This window comes from Pelodiscus sinensis, chromosome 18 (assembly GCF_052426305.1).
Source record: "Pelodiscus sinensis isolate ZL-2025 chromosome 18, ASM5242630v1, whole genome shotgun sequence".
Lineage (NCBI taxonomy): Eukaryota > Metazoa > Chordata > Testudines > Trionychidae > Pelodiscus > Pelodiscus sinensis.
The window spans coordinates 9,478,431-9,493,320 of NC_143069.1; the positions used below are offsets into that span (position 1 = coordinate 9,478,431).

The window sequence follows — 14,890 nt, forward strand, 5'->3', positions numbered from 1 at the left end:
GGAGTCTGGAATAACACTGGCTGAGTTATCCAGCTCAGAAAGAAATAGGGGTCCACAAGACAGCTGGGGGTTTTGTGCCTTGGGATGGACTGGGGAGTTACAGACTCCTAAGCCTTACAGCATTATATTACTTGGCTATCTGGTTGAAAGGAACATTACAAAGAGATGATTAAAACAGCTAGAACATCATGCTATGACAGAGACTAACCAACATAGTTTTGATATCCACGCTGAAGAGGTTTTTTGGAAAAACGTCCATTTTTCTGAAAAAAAAAATAATTTATATCCACACTGCAATGGCGTTCCTTTGAAAAGAAAATTGGAAGAACAGAGGGGTTTTTCCGACATTCTTAACCTGTTTCTATGAAGAAGAAGCCTTTTTCTGAAAGAGCTCTTTTGGGAAAAGGTGTGTGTGGAAGAGGAAGGGGGAGTCCTTTTGGAAAAAGAGGAAAGAGGAAAAAGGACAGATTCTCTGGTGGCCACTGTGTCCATGGTAAGCACAGCTTACATGTGAGCGTGTCCAGTGAATGTGAACGCCCTCTTTCAAAGAAGCAGGTTGCTTTTTCTATGTACTTTTGCTGTGTAAACTATCTCCTTGGGAAGATTTTTCAGAAAATTCTTCCTGAAAAGTTTCTTCCAAAAGAAGCCTGCAGTCTAGACATAGCCTAAAGAAGTGTTTCTTTAACAGGCTGCACTGGATTGTTTCTTTACTGATGCTGTGGCTGCAGAGCCTCCCAGCTGTCATTGGCTCAGTTTCATCTTTTGCAGCCAAGGAGAGCTCTTGAGCAAGAGGGGGGGTTTGCACAAAAAGGTGTGGTCTTCACAGATCCTTTTTGCACAAAAACCTCTTGTGCAAAAATGCCCCTAATTAAGTATGTAAACGAAGCACTGCCATAAGATAATCTGCACTTCATTTGCATAGGCTTTTGCACCCGTGGAGGGGCCTGTGGACTTCAATGGGTCCCCCCAGCTGACTGGCTGCAGGAGCTCATCTTCGCACTGAACCAGGAGGCTGCCGGAGTGCTCAATCAGCAGGAGGACCTACAGCCAGGGGATTACAACTGAGTCAAGGGGGTCCTGCTGCACAAGTTCGGGCTGACCCCTGAGATGTACAGGAAGAAATTCTGGGGGGTGCAGAAGGAGCCACGGGAGACCTATGTGGATATGGCCTCCTGCCTGGTGCAATACTGCCGCAAGTGGGTGTCTGGGGACGGAGCCCAGACTGCAGAAGAACTGCTCAAGCTGATCATGATGGAGCAGTTCTATGAAGCGTGCACACCAAGACTGAGGCTGTGGTTCAAAGACCGAAGTCTGGAGACCCCCTAGGAAGCTGGGAGGCTGGCGGACGAGTTCACAGAGAGCTGGTCCGGGTGTGAACGGGCATCCTGGAGAGAAAGGGAATCGCGCAGAGACCGGTTCTTGGCTGAGCAACAGAGAGAGGCACCTCCAAGGCAAGCCCCAGGGAGCAGGACCCCTCATCAGTGCCCCAGAAAACCAGCCCGGGCCCAGGCAGAGCCGACCCAAAAGGGCCCGCAGAACTTAACTTGCCATCGCTGTGGGCAACAAGGCCACAAGAGGGCTCAATGCACCAGGCAGAAGAACAGGTCCCAGGGTTAACAGGCTGGGGTTGGACAAAGGGCAGGCTGCCCCAGAGGCAGGGGCTAGCAGGCAAACCTCAGCTCAGAGTTGGGGGAAGGATGCTCAGTGCACTTCCACTGGGAGGTCCGACCCTCGGGAGGTGGATTTCTCCATGTACTGGGTGGGGCAGGGCGGCCCCTGCGGAGCGAGTGCCTCATACCCCTGGAGGTGGATGGTAGGAAGGCGACGGGTTTCTGGGACACGGGAGCAGAGGTGACGCTGGCCCGACTCGACATAGTGGCCCCAGACCGTATGCTACCCAACACTCAGCTGACCCTGAGGGGCATACATGGCACCCCATTTAAGGTACCCGTAGCCAGGGTGCATCTGAAATGGGAGGCCAAGGAGGGCCCCAAGGAAGTGGGAGTGCACCCACAATTGCCCACAGAGGTGCTGATGGGGGGTGACCTAGAGGAGTGGCCAGACGGACCCCATAGGACACTGGTCACCACCCGTAGCCAGAGCCAGTGAGGGGCTGGCAGCCCGAAACTTGAGGAGGTTCCCCAACATGGGGCCCAGGGCCCCGTCCCAGCAGACATGGAGTCAGACCTAGGCAGTGGGGGGAAATACACCCTTGTCCCAGCCCCAGCCACTGAATTCCAGGCGGAGGTGCAGGCGGATCCCTCCTTGCAGGCCCTGAGGGACCAGGCTGACCTGGGGCACAGCTCAACCCCTACGGGGAGATTGCCAGGAGAAGCTCTGGTGGGAGAGGGGATTTCTGTACCAGGAATGGCTTCCCCCCCAGGAAGGTAGGAGAGTGGGGGCTCCAGTGGCAACTGGTGGTCCCCCAAAGGTATCGCCGCAAGCTGCTATACATAGCCCATGACATCCTGTTCTCAGGAAACCAGGGGATCCGGCGCACACGGCTGAGGCGCCTCCAAAACTTCTGCTGACTGGGGATATTTATGGCAGTGCAGCGGTATTGCCAGTCCTGCGACTCCTGCCAATGGGTGGGGAAGGCCCAAGATAGGAAGAAAGGTGCATTGAGACCCCTGCCCATCATAAAGGAGGCTTTCCAGAAGGTGGCGATGGATATTGTGGGGCCCTTCAACAGAGCGACCCGGATGGGGAAGAAATACATCCTGGTGGTGGTGGACTTTGCCACCCGCTACCCCGAGGCCGTGGCCCTGCCCTCTATTGAGGTAGACACGGTGGCAGACACACTGCTGACCATTTTCAGCAGGGTGGGGTTCCCCCAGGAGGTTCTCACAGACCAGGGTTCCAACTTCATGTTGGCCCTGCTCCGATGCTTGTGGGAGAAACGTGGGGTCCAGCACACCTGGGCCTCAGCATATCAACCCCAGACCAATGGGTTGGTGGAGACATTCAATGGGACTCTGAAGCAGATGCTAAGGACCTTTATGCACAAACACCCACAGGACTGGGAGAAGTACCTATACCATCTACTGTTTACATACAGGGAGGTACCCCAGGAGTCCACGGGGGTCTCACCGTTCAAGCTGTTATATGGGAGGTGAGTGAGGGGCCCCCTGGACTTACTGAGAGATGAGTGGGAGGGGAAGGTCTCCCCGTAGGGTGAGCCGGTCGTGGAATACGTCCTGACGTTCCGGGAAAGACTTTCCGAGCTCATGGGCCTGGCCAGAAAGAACCTGAGCAGGGTCCAGAGGAAGCAGAAGGTCTGGTACAACCGCAATGAACGGGCCCACGCCTACGTTTCTGGGGACCAGGTGATGGTCCTAATCCCCGTGCGGAAGAATAAACTGCAAGCCTCCTGGGACGGCCCCTTTAAGGTTGTTAAGCAGCTGATGGGAGCTGATGGGCTGGACGCGCAGCCAGCGGGTGTACCACGTGAACATGATGAAGCTGTACTGGGACAGGGAGAACTTGGTGCTGGCCATGTGCAAGCCCTGGGAGAAGCAGGGGGGAGGATCCCCTGGTAGGCCTGTTCCCTGGTACCGGAGAGGACTCTTCGCTGGAGTCAATTTCCCTCTTGGACCAGCTCATCCCAGCCCAGTAGGCTGAGATCCAAGAGGTGCTGCACTCCTACCAGCAGCTGTTCTCCAACAAGCCTGGTCTCACCAACCTGGCTGTCTACCAGGTGGAGACGGGCACTCACCCCCCGGTGCGCTGGTCCCCATTTAGGGTCACGAGAAAAACAGCCCAGGACCTGGAGAGAGAGGTCCAGGACATGTTGGCCCTGGGGGTGATCCAGCTGTCCTCCAGTCCCTGGGCCTCTCCCGTGGTGCTGGTTCCCAAGAAGGACGGGTCAATCTGGTTCGGCGTAGACTACTGGAAACATTGCCATCACGGTGTCCAATGCCTACCCGACGAGCTCCTGGACAAGCTGGGGGGAGCTCACTACCTCACCACCCTGGACCTCACCAAGGGCTACTGGCGGGTGCTGCTAGACCAGGAGGCCAGACTGAAATCAGCTTTCATCACCCCGCTGGGGCTCTGTGAGTTCCTGGTCCTGACCTTTGGCCTCAAAGGGGTGCCGGCCACCTTCCAGCGTCTGGTGGACCAGCTGCTGTGAGGAATGGAGAACTGTGCCCTAGCGTACATAGATACTATCTGTATCTTCAGCCAGTCCTGGGAGGACCACGTGGCCCAGGTCAGCCAGGTACTGGATCGGCTGCAGGACGCTGGGCTGACCATAAAGGCTGGGAAGTGCAAGGTTGGAATGGCTGAAGTGTCCTATCTGGGCCATAAGGTGGGGAGCAGCTGCTTGAAGCCATAGCCGGCCAAGGAGGAGGCCATCAGAGTCTAGCCTGTACCCCAGACCAAGAAGCAGGTCCAGGCTTTCATTGGAGTGGCGGGGTACTACCGGAGGTTTGCACCCAACTTCAGCTCCATCGCTGCCCCAATCACAGAGCTGTGCAGGAAGGGGAGGCCAGATAGGGTGGTCTGGACGGAGCAGTGCCAGAGGGCTCTCTGTGCACTGAAGGAAGCCCTGGTCAAGGCTCCAGTGTTGGTAAACCTGGACTTTGACAAGCCCTTTATCATGTTTACCGATGCCTTGGACACCAGGCTGGTGGCAGTGCTGATGCAGGCGGATGAGAAGGGGGAACGCCACCCCATCATGTACCTGAGCAGGAAGCTGCTGCCCTGGGAGCGGAGCTACGAGACCATAGAGAGGGAATGCCTAGCGATGGGGTGGGCTCTTACATGATGGCTCGAACTGTTGGCGTATGGCATAATTCAATTCATTATTCATTCTCAAAGAGAATGATAGAGTGACTTCATAGCCCATGACCAAGGAATTCACCTGAGAGGTGGGACCCCTTCTCTACACATGGCAGAGGAAAAAAACCAAAGTAGGTGCTCTCCCACCCCAAACAAGTGCCCTTACCAGTGAGTAAACATTGTAAGTGAGTACCTGTGCTGGAACAGGCCACACACACACAAGGTTGTGTGACAACTTCAAATTTCGAAACTTCAAGATACTGTGATGTTGACTGACTGAATATGAGCATTTTATTATTGTTACTCCCATTATTATACAATTACAACTAATATTGTACAAACTATGTCATGTCAAGTGTCAATGATGAATTTATGATTTGCAAAGTCTGACCATCCTGTTGACATTTATACATCATCTTTACATCTGAAGTTTTTAATGTTGCCCATAGACTTACTTCTTCTACATGTGTTGTATTCCTAGACGATTCCCTCCTCCAGGTAAAATTTATATTTGGGCTAGATATTGATGGCCCATCAAGACTTTTAGCGCTCCTCAGTGGGCCATGGGTCTTTCCCGCTGGCTAACTCTTCCTGTGGATGTACAAAATATGGGCAATGGCTGCCTCTGAAAGTTATCAAAGCATGAAAGGACATGAGGTTTGCACATTTGACCCTACACCCCATCTTGGGCCAGAAAATTTTCAAGAACCTAAGTTGCAAGCTTTGAGACAGTAAAATTCCATGCACATGGTAGAGGAAATAAAAGATGTCTGAGATATCTTCATCCAGTCTTTATTTTGTTTCATTTCTCAAGAGTGGAGTGTCATATGTAAGACACTGGTGAGCAATGTCCTTCTAATTTTTCCATCCACATCCATAGTGGAATTGCATTTTTGGTATGTGTACCAATATTGAGATACTGTGTAGATTGACACAACCAGTACAAACAAAGATACCCTAGATTTTTTAAAAGCTTGATATGTAAGTAGAAAATATTAAAACAGGAAATAATGATCAAGGTGCACCACTTAAAATGTTTATTTCACATGAAATCAAATAAAAACAAAATTAACTATGCCTTGCAGAAAATGTATTTTTTCATCCTCTCTAACAACTCAAACTAGTTACATATGTCAAATGAGGCACAAGAACATAGCTATAAAACTAAAACAAAGACATGGCCATTAAGCAAAAGCATAGAATATATTCACCAAAGGCCCACATTAATAACTTGCTTCTACCATAGATGACTAAATTTTCAGGGAAAGCTGCTCTGAACAAATGAAGTACAGCCAAAACACTATTGTTCCCAGCAATCCTGGATCTGGAGTTATAAAAGGACAGTTTAGAAAACACACAAGTGATACTGAAAATCAAACTTTAAAGTTGTAATACATATTTCCAAAACTAAATCCGAACATTTTAAGCAGTTGGTGGAGGTAGCTTTCATTTTAGTCAGGGTCGGCCCACAACATTTTGGCACCTGAGGCATGGAACCCTATGCCTCTCGCTTGGGCTAAAACTTTTAAAGATATCAGTTCTGAGTCCTAGTGATGCCTCCCTCCCCAGTCTGGCACCCGAGATGGTCATAGCATCTCCAAATACAAATAAAAATAGAAACACTCAGGGCATGTTTCCACTATAGCGTTATTTCGAAATAACAAAGTGAGCATCCACACAGCATGCCTGTTTTTTTGAAATTATTTCAAAATAATAGGCTTCTTATTCCGGAACAATAAATCCTCATTTTACAAGGAATAATGCCTATTTCAAAATAGCTATTTTGAAATAGTGTTAGTGTAGATGCTCCGCTGTTGCTATTTTGAAATATCTCCTCCCCCAGGGCTATTCTAAGTAACTAGCCAATTAGCCTGTCATAAGATGGGATTTTCAGGTCTCTCCTCCACATCGGTCTTCTCTCCTGAGCCTCAGGTCTCTCGCTCCGTCTCTCTTTCTCTTTCTCTCTCCTCCTCCTACTGCCTCCCCCCCCCCAGCTCTCCTCCGTCTTCTGCCTGTCTCTCTGTCTCTCTCTTTCTCTTCTCCTCCCGCTCCTGCTTCTCACTCGGGGGACTGTGAAGCCCAAATGGCCTTTTGGGCTCCACGTTCCTTGTGCTTCATGGGGGGCGTGGAGTCCAAGCACAGCTTGCTCCCACATGGCAGCCTGGCTGAGCAGCGCAGAAGTCAGCCGAGTGCCACGGTGGGAGGCGAAGGGGGGGCAGGGCGATGACATTAATGGCCGAGGGTCACGCCGCACATCACCACCCTGCCCTCCTTCACCTACTGCCGTGGCGCTCGGCTGACTTCTGTGCTGCTCAGCCAGGCCGCCATGGGAGAGCAAGCGGCGCAAGCGGCCGTTTGGGCCCTGCACTCCCCATGCAGCATGGGCCGCTCAGAGAGAACAGCCAGCATTTCAGGCAACAACGCCACCCAGGGAGAACAGCCAGCATTTCAGGCAACAACGCCACCCAGGGAGAACAGCCAGCATTTCAGGCAACAACGCCACCCAGGGAGAACAGCCAGCATTTCGACGTTACTGACTCACAGACACTGGGCAACTGTATATATGATTTTCTAAGTAATTACTCCTCAATGCCTCCTGGGGCTGTAAATCAAGGTAGCATGTCCACATTAGGGGAGCCTGCCTCTGACTAATTTGGATGCTTCCCTATAGTGTTGACATGCTATTTCATCTTGTAAGTATATACAGAGGAGTTATTTGATATTGTTTTGTATTGATTAACCTGATAATTAGATTAATAATTTTGCTTTAACTAATTTCATTTGAGCTACATTCATTTGCTTTTTTTCCCCATTACTTATTTTATTTAATAAATTATGTGCAGGGGAAGACTGAGTGGTTGAAAAATTTCATTTTCATGTTAGGTCCGGGGATGGGGGAAAGTAGTCTCTGATTTTTCCTATTTATGATTACCGAATGATTCAGAGATTCTATCCTCTCCTGTAGTACTCATATCATTTTAAAATTATTAATCTTCTTTTATAGAACAAATTCTCATTGTTGTTTCCTTGTGGGAATTTTTAAAGAAGGGACAAACCTCTCCTGAAAATGAACAATTCTTAAATATGAACAATACAGATCTGTCAGTTATATTGAAAAAGGTCACCTGCCTCTCTTGGTAATTAAGGTTAACTCCAATTTTCTTGGACTTTTTCTGAACTGTGAGCCGTGTCCAGGGGTCTGTTTTGGCCCAATAATCTTTCCCACTCAGACCCAGAGTCCAGAATCCCTCCTTAGGGCTTAGGGAAAGTTTCCCTTTTCTCTCTACGGATTTTCTGGCCACCCCCAGGTCCCAGTCAGTGCTGCTCCCGACATCCACCTCCCAGTAGTGCTTTCCATTAGAGAATCCTTCAGAGCCCAGCACACAGACAGTCGAATCAAATCTCTCTGGAGTTGTTGGAACTTTTTGAGGTTGAGCTGAATGTGTAAAAATCTTCTTATCCCCATCAATGGAGATGTTGGGGTGAGCCGTGGCTGCATCAAGGGTGATGTCATCTGCAAAGAGAAAGTTGGAATTCTGAGACTCACTGTTACAATGACAGCTTGAGCTGGGAGAATAGGAATTAATTGGACCTAATCCTTCAGTCTCAATACCATTTTCTCTGAAATTATCCTAGTAGAACTTAGTCTTTTCGTGTTGTACCTTGGACAATATAGTTTAAATTAAACGTTCAAAAATGTGTTTGAAGGTTATATAGAATATTTGGCCCATGACTCAGAAATAGAATGAAAAGTCATTTCAAAACACAGGAACTGAGTATTTAAATGAATTTGAAGGATACATAGTTGAAAATTCCCTTAAAACTTACTGTTGTTACTTCTGCTTTACTGTCATGTTCCCCTTATTATCAGCAGTTGAGCCTAAAAGCCTCAGAACAAAGCAGGGCATGTTGTGCTGAGTGCTGTACAAGCAGAGGTAGGGACAGTCCCTGATAAAAGAGCTTACAGTCTGAAGAAGCAAGGAAGACATACTAAAAGAGACAGATAATACCTAAGAAAGGCTGAGAAATTCAGTTCTTGTGCCATATAAGAAGTTACTTGCCTTGTGCGGCACTGATCATTCTTTGCGATGTGTTTCCCTGTGGGTGTGCCACTCTAGGTGTTGGTGTGACCTCATGCTGGCAATTGGAAATTTTTTCAATCAGTGCCTGACCACACCATGCACGCACAGTTGTTGTCTCATAGTGCCATTGGTACCCCCTTCTCGTGTACACAATTCCTTCTCTACCGTACAATTCAGTAGGTGAACTCCAAAATGGAGGGGCGGAGGGTGGGTGGCGGAGCATCTACAGGAACTCACATTTTGAAGAACCATTGTTACTGCACAAAATGAGTAGCCTCTTCTTCTAGTGCTGACCTGTGGGTGCTTCACTGTAAGGTTACGTCTACACTGTATGATTATTTTGAAATAAGCTATTCCAGAATAGATATTCTAAAATAACTTATTTTGAAATAGCACATTTACTCTGCAGGGTAGCCTCAAAATTAGTCCAAGTCAGGCTTCTCTAATGTAGATGTGGTATCTCGATTTAGAGCCGCAGAAGGAATAAGTTAGAATGGCCCTGATGAGGGGCTATTTCAAAACAGCTATTTCAGAATAGGCATAATTCTTCAGAGAATGAGGTTTACAGAAGTTGGACTAAGCCATCCGTTATTTTGAAATTATTTCAAAATAACAGAATTGCTGTGTAGATGTTCACATAGTTATTTCAGAATAACGGCCATTAGCACAAAAAAACTTTGCTATGTAGACACACCCTAAATGTCTATAGAGCAGTGTCCTCCAGAAAGGTGGTGAGCTTTAGAGTCATGCCTTGAATATGGAAGTAAGGTCAGGGAGATTGACTATGGTATTAGGAATGGGCCTGCTTGCGGGTGCATAGTGTTTTGCAAATGTGCGTTTCAAAGACCAAGTTACAGTTCTGCATATGTCTACTGATGGTACATTCTTAAGGAATGCTGTGGAAGCTGACACTGCTTGGGTGGGATGTGCTTGGACTACCTGTGGGAGGAGTTTATTTAATAATGTACAGCAAGTATATATAAAAGTGGAGATCCACTTGGAGAGTTGTTGGGAAGAGATTGTCAACCTTTTTTATCATTTTGCTTTGGAGATGAATAATCTTGAGGATCCACAGAATGATTTGGCCCTATCCAAGTAGAAGGCCATTTCCTGTCTTATGCTGAGTGTGTGACAGGATGCTTTAAGGGCGTTCTTGTGCAGTTCAGGAAAGAATGAAGGTAAGTGCATAGGTTCATTGATGTGGAAAGTGGAAGTCCCTTGTGGCAAAAACTTGAGGTGTAGGCATAATGTGATTTTATCTTTTGTGAAGTTAGTGTGAGGAGAGTCAGATCACCTCATCTATCAAGGAGGAAATCTTGGTGCTGGTAGATGTTTGCAAGATCTTCAGGACTTTGCGCTGTTTTTCCTGCACCAGCTGTAGTGTGATTTTCAGTATAGTAGTCATGCTTTTGAACCGTTCTTGAAACTAAGTTATCCATTGATATTGCTATAAGTGCTATGACTGCTTCATGCACTGAGGAAGAAGAATTGTTGGCTGGGGGCACCTCATCCTCAGAGCGCTCCCAGTATCAGAGATCATCACCGCACTCCACCCCCAGAGTGCCTACTGTATGCGTACCAGAGGAAGAGTATTGCTGCCCTCAAGCTCCCACCCTCCCCCATGCTCCGGTGCCAGTGAACCTGGGGCCACACACCCTACTCCCTCTCTGTGTGCTGGCTCAAGGAGGTTAGGGCCACATGCCACCTGCCTGCCCTCCCTGTGTTGGTGGGGGGAAGTCATGGTGCACTGACCTGCCTCCCCATGGTGCAGGGTGAGGGAGAAGGAGGCAACTTGGCTCCCATGTGGGTGAGGCCTCAACTGAATGGGTGGGTCTTCACCACTGCCCATGGCCAAAGGCAATATCTGGAACCAGTAGATGGGTGGCAAAATTGCTGTGGGTTACCATATAATGGGGGAATCTTGCAGGGGCTCAGCTGGCTTTAGGCCTGCTTTGGGCCATTGCAGCAATTCAGAGAAGTCTGATTTCAATACAGGATTTAAACCTAAGTTCCAATGTATGTTTACAGAACTATTCTCTTCCTTCCTTATTCCCTACACTCCTATAGGATCTCATATTGCACTCCTCAATGCAATAACCAGGTGCTGTCTGTATATTCTGTTACCTGCGTTGTTGCGAGCCCTTCTCCAATCTGAAATGACAGTAAGAAACAAACATTAACTGAGAAGATGCACCTTCAGAAGATTTTTTCCCCTTCAGGGCAAAGGAATCTTTCAGTGAAGTGAAGATGTCAAACAGTACTTGGGGCGATTTACTTGTACAACATGAAAATGCAGAAATTAAAATACTCAAAAATGGAACTTGCATGTTCACACACACACATATGACACAACCAATATACACACCAGATATGCACATTACGTACATCATAGGAATTGCCTGTATGGTCATGTCTACCTGAGGAATCTATTTCAAAATCTCTAAATTCAACTTAACTCCATATTTTATAAAATTGAAATAGAGTGTCCTCACTACAGGGAAGCCTGGAAATTAGTCCAAGGCAGCATCCATTACAGCCCTAGGAAACACAAAGGAGTAATTAGTTTAAATTACGCTGGGAGCAGTTATTTAGAAATAGTGGCACTGGAGTGTCCACTCTACCACTATTTTGAAATAGCTATTTCCAGATTAGCATTGTTCTCCAAAGAAAGCAGGAGTACAGATTTCAAAATAATGTGGATGCTCTGCTTATAAATTCAACCTAAGGGGCTTATTTCAAAATAAAGTCCTTGTGTAGAACAGGACTGTGGATCAGACCAGAGGATCCATTCAATTTAATATCCTGTCACCAATAGTGGGTAGTGCCAGCTACTGCAGAGAAAGGTACATTTCCCACTCTTCCCTGCACTGGACACTGCAGTGTGACTTTGAGCTAACACACAATTACTAGAGAACTGTTCATTGTATTAACTGAAAATGCATTTTTCTTACATAATTCTGTCCTTAGTTTTTCCAGTTCTGAAAGAGAGAATAAAAAGGTCAGACAAACTGAGTTTACACATGAACTTTCTGGTTCAGAATTGAGTCAGTGGTGTAAGGCCTTATCTACACAGGGGGAAATTTACAACATGGTTATGTCAAAATAACAATTAAACAATAGCTATTCTAATATAACTCTGACATACGGCCATTCTATTCCAAAATAAAACTGATTTTATTCTAGAATAATTACTACTCTTCCAGAGCAGAGTAAGTGTGCTGGAAAAAGTTACTTTTGTTTTGGATTAGATAATACACAGAGGACTTATTCTGTAATAGCAATAGCAGAATTCTCATTGCACTCTAGGTCTGTGGATCAGTCCTCCCATGCAGGTAAGACCTCAGAGCTATTATTGAGGCCAAAGGATCTGCAGGATCTTAGAACACAAAGGGAGCCTTCTCCCACATTGGGGGCTCCTGACACAAATTGGGATTTCCCCTACAGGTTTTGATGACCTGTTAGCACAGCATCTCAGCATCTCCATCTAGACTAGTATTCTGTCACCAGTAGTGGCTATTGCCAGTCGCTGCAGAGAAAGGTACATTTTCCATCCTTCCCTGCACTGGACACTGCAGTGCTGGCTTTGATCGTGGTCACTAGAAAACTGTACTTTATTAACTGAAAATGCATTTTTCTTACCCATTTTAAATCTTTGTTTTTCCATTTCTGAAAGAGAGACAATGAGAAGGTCATAAAAACTGAATTTACACAAGTTTTGTGGTTCATAATGTATTCAATGGATATAGTAAGGCCTTGTCTACACACGGGCAAGTTCGCAAGATAACTGTGTTGAGGTCCTCAATGCAGAATAGCTATTCTAGTAACACTTAACTATTCCAGAGTAACACTGATGTGTGGTCACTCTATTCCAAAGTTGAAAAAAAAATTACAATCAAAATAATTACTCCTCTTCCAGAGCAAAATAAATATAATGGAATAAAGTCCCTTATTTTGTTACGGTGCATCTACAGAGGGAAGTTTTGTTTTTCTGGAAAACTTTAGGGCTGTGTCTACACTGGCCCCTTTTTCGGAAGGGGCATGCTAATTTTCAACTTGGGAATAGGGAAATCCACGGGGGATTTAAATATCCCCCGCGGGATTTAAATAAACATGTCCGCCGCTTTTTTCCAGCTTGGAGAAAAGCCGGAAAAAAGCGTCTAGACTGGCGCGATCCTCCAGAATAAAGCCCTTTTCCGGAGGATCTCTTATTCCTACTTTGAATAAGAGATCTACTTTCAAGAGATCCTCCGGAAAAGGCTTTATTTTCCGGAGAATCATGTCTAGACTGGCGCTTTTCTCCGGCTTATCTCCAAGCCGGAAAAAAGCGGCAGCCATGTTAATGCAAATAGCGCAGGGGATATTTAAATCCCCCGCGGATTTGACTATTCCAAAGTGCTACATTAGCATCCCTTTTCCGAAAGGGAGGCCAGTGTAGACACAGCCAATTAGTAATGCTGATAAAACCATCTTACTTGTGTGTACGTGAATGCATGTGTGTGCACTGATCCCTTTTTTTCCCATTACTAATAAATCATTGTGTTGCAATTTGAAAGCTGGCAACACAGACAACATTTTTATTTCCCTTAGGATTGACATTGTTTCACCAAATAATAAAAAGAAAAAGAAAACAAAACAACAACAACAAACAGAATAAAACACCTGCACATTTAAAGCAGCCGCTTCTTTACAATGGCAGATATTAATGTGAGTTCTCCTCTATTGTCTGTCACTATGGGTGTGTTTAAACTACATGGCTCCATTAATGGAGCCATGTAGATTAGGCTGATCGGCAGAGGTAAATGAAGTTGCGATTTAAATAATTTAAATTTAAATGGCTACCGTGCACTGATGATCAGCTATTTGTCGGCAGATCGGGGCAGTCTGGATGCACCGCAATCCACAAGGAAGCCTTTGTCGACCAGCCCAGTCGACAAGGCTTCCTTGTTGACCGTGGCGAGTCCAGACTGCCCCGATCTGCTGACAAACAGCTGATCATCAGCTGGTCGGCAGAGTGCGGCAGCCATTTAAATTTAAATGAAGCCGCGATTATTTAAATCGTGGCTTCATTTCCCTCTGCTGATCACCCTAATCTACATGGCTCCGTCAACGAAGCCATGTAGTTTAGACACACCCTGGCTGTGTCTACACTGGGCCACTTATTCCAGAAAAGCGCCTTCTTTTCTGGAATAAGCTGCGAGCTGTCTACACTGGCCCCTTGAATTTTCGGAAAAGCAGTGATGATTTACTGTAAGAAATCATCTGCTTTTCTGGAAAAACTATGCTGCTCCCGCTCGGGAAAAAATCCTTTTTCTGGAAAACTGTTCCAGAAAAGGGCCAGTATAGACAGCCCAGTAGTCTTTTCTGCAAAAAATCCCCGATCGCGAAAATGACGATCGGGGCTTTTTTCGGAAAAGCGCGACTACATTGGCCACAGATGCTTTTCCGGAAAAAGGGCTTTTCCGGAAAAGCGTCCTGCCAATGTAGACGCTCTTTTTCCGGAAATACTTGTAACGGAAAACTGTTCCGTTTTAAGCATTTCCGGAAAAGGGTGCCAGTGTAGACGTAGCCCCTATGACAGAAAGAGACCTACTTAGAGAAATAGGAAATCTTATCTGTCAAAGAGTTTTTCGGTGTATAAATGAAGAAAAGGCAACAGTGCTCAGTGATTTCATGCATGTTTCTTCCTTTGTGAGTATTGTTCTACATCCCCACACAGTGAGGGTACATTTACACTGTATAGATATTTTGAAATAAGCTATTCTGGAATAATTATTCTGAAATAGCTTATTTCAAAATAGCACATCTACACTGCAGGAAAACCTCTAAATTAGTCCAAGGCAGGCTTCCCTAATGTAGATGTGCTAGCTTGATTTAGAGCCCCCAAAGGAATAACTTAGAATGGCCTTAGTAAGGGGCTATTTTTCAGCAGCAGTGGAACATCTAAACATGCCTTATTTTGCAATAGCTATTTCGGAATAGGTGTTATTCCTCATAAAATGAGGTTTACAGATTTCAGACTAAGCTGT

At 46.4% G+C, this 14,890-nt stretch overlaps 1 protein-coding gene across 1 annotated transcript in view; it reads right to left on the reverse strand.

Moving 5' to 3' along the window:
* Positions 1-5,778: 5,778 nt before the first annotated feature.
* Positions 5,779-14,890, reverse strand: part of LOC142823418 (uncharacterized) — a 58,210-nt gene continuing 49,098 nt past the window's right edge. Inside the window, exons 20-23 of the mRNA XM_089770395.1 lie at positions 12,504-12,530; positions 11,816-11,842; positions 10,989-11,015; positions 5,779-8,296 (exon numbers count right to left, since the gene is read on the reverse strand). Coding sequence (XP_089626521.1) covers positions 7,770-8,296; positions 10,989-11,015; positions 11,816-11,842; positions 12,504-12,530 — 608 coding nt within the window. The 3' untranslated portion in view covers positions 5,779-7,769. The remainder of the gene's footprint in view (positions 8,297-10,988; positions 11,016-11,815; positions 11,843-12,503; positions 12,531-14,890) is intronic.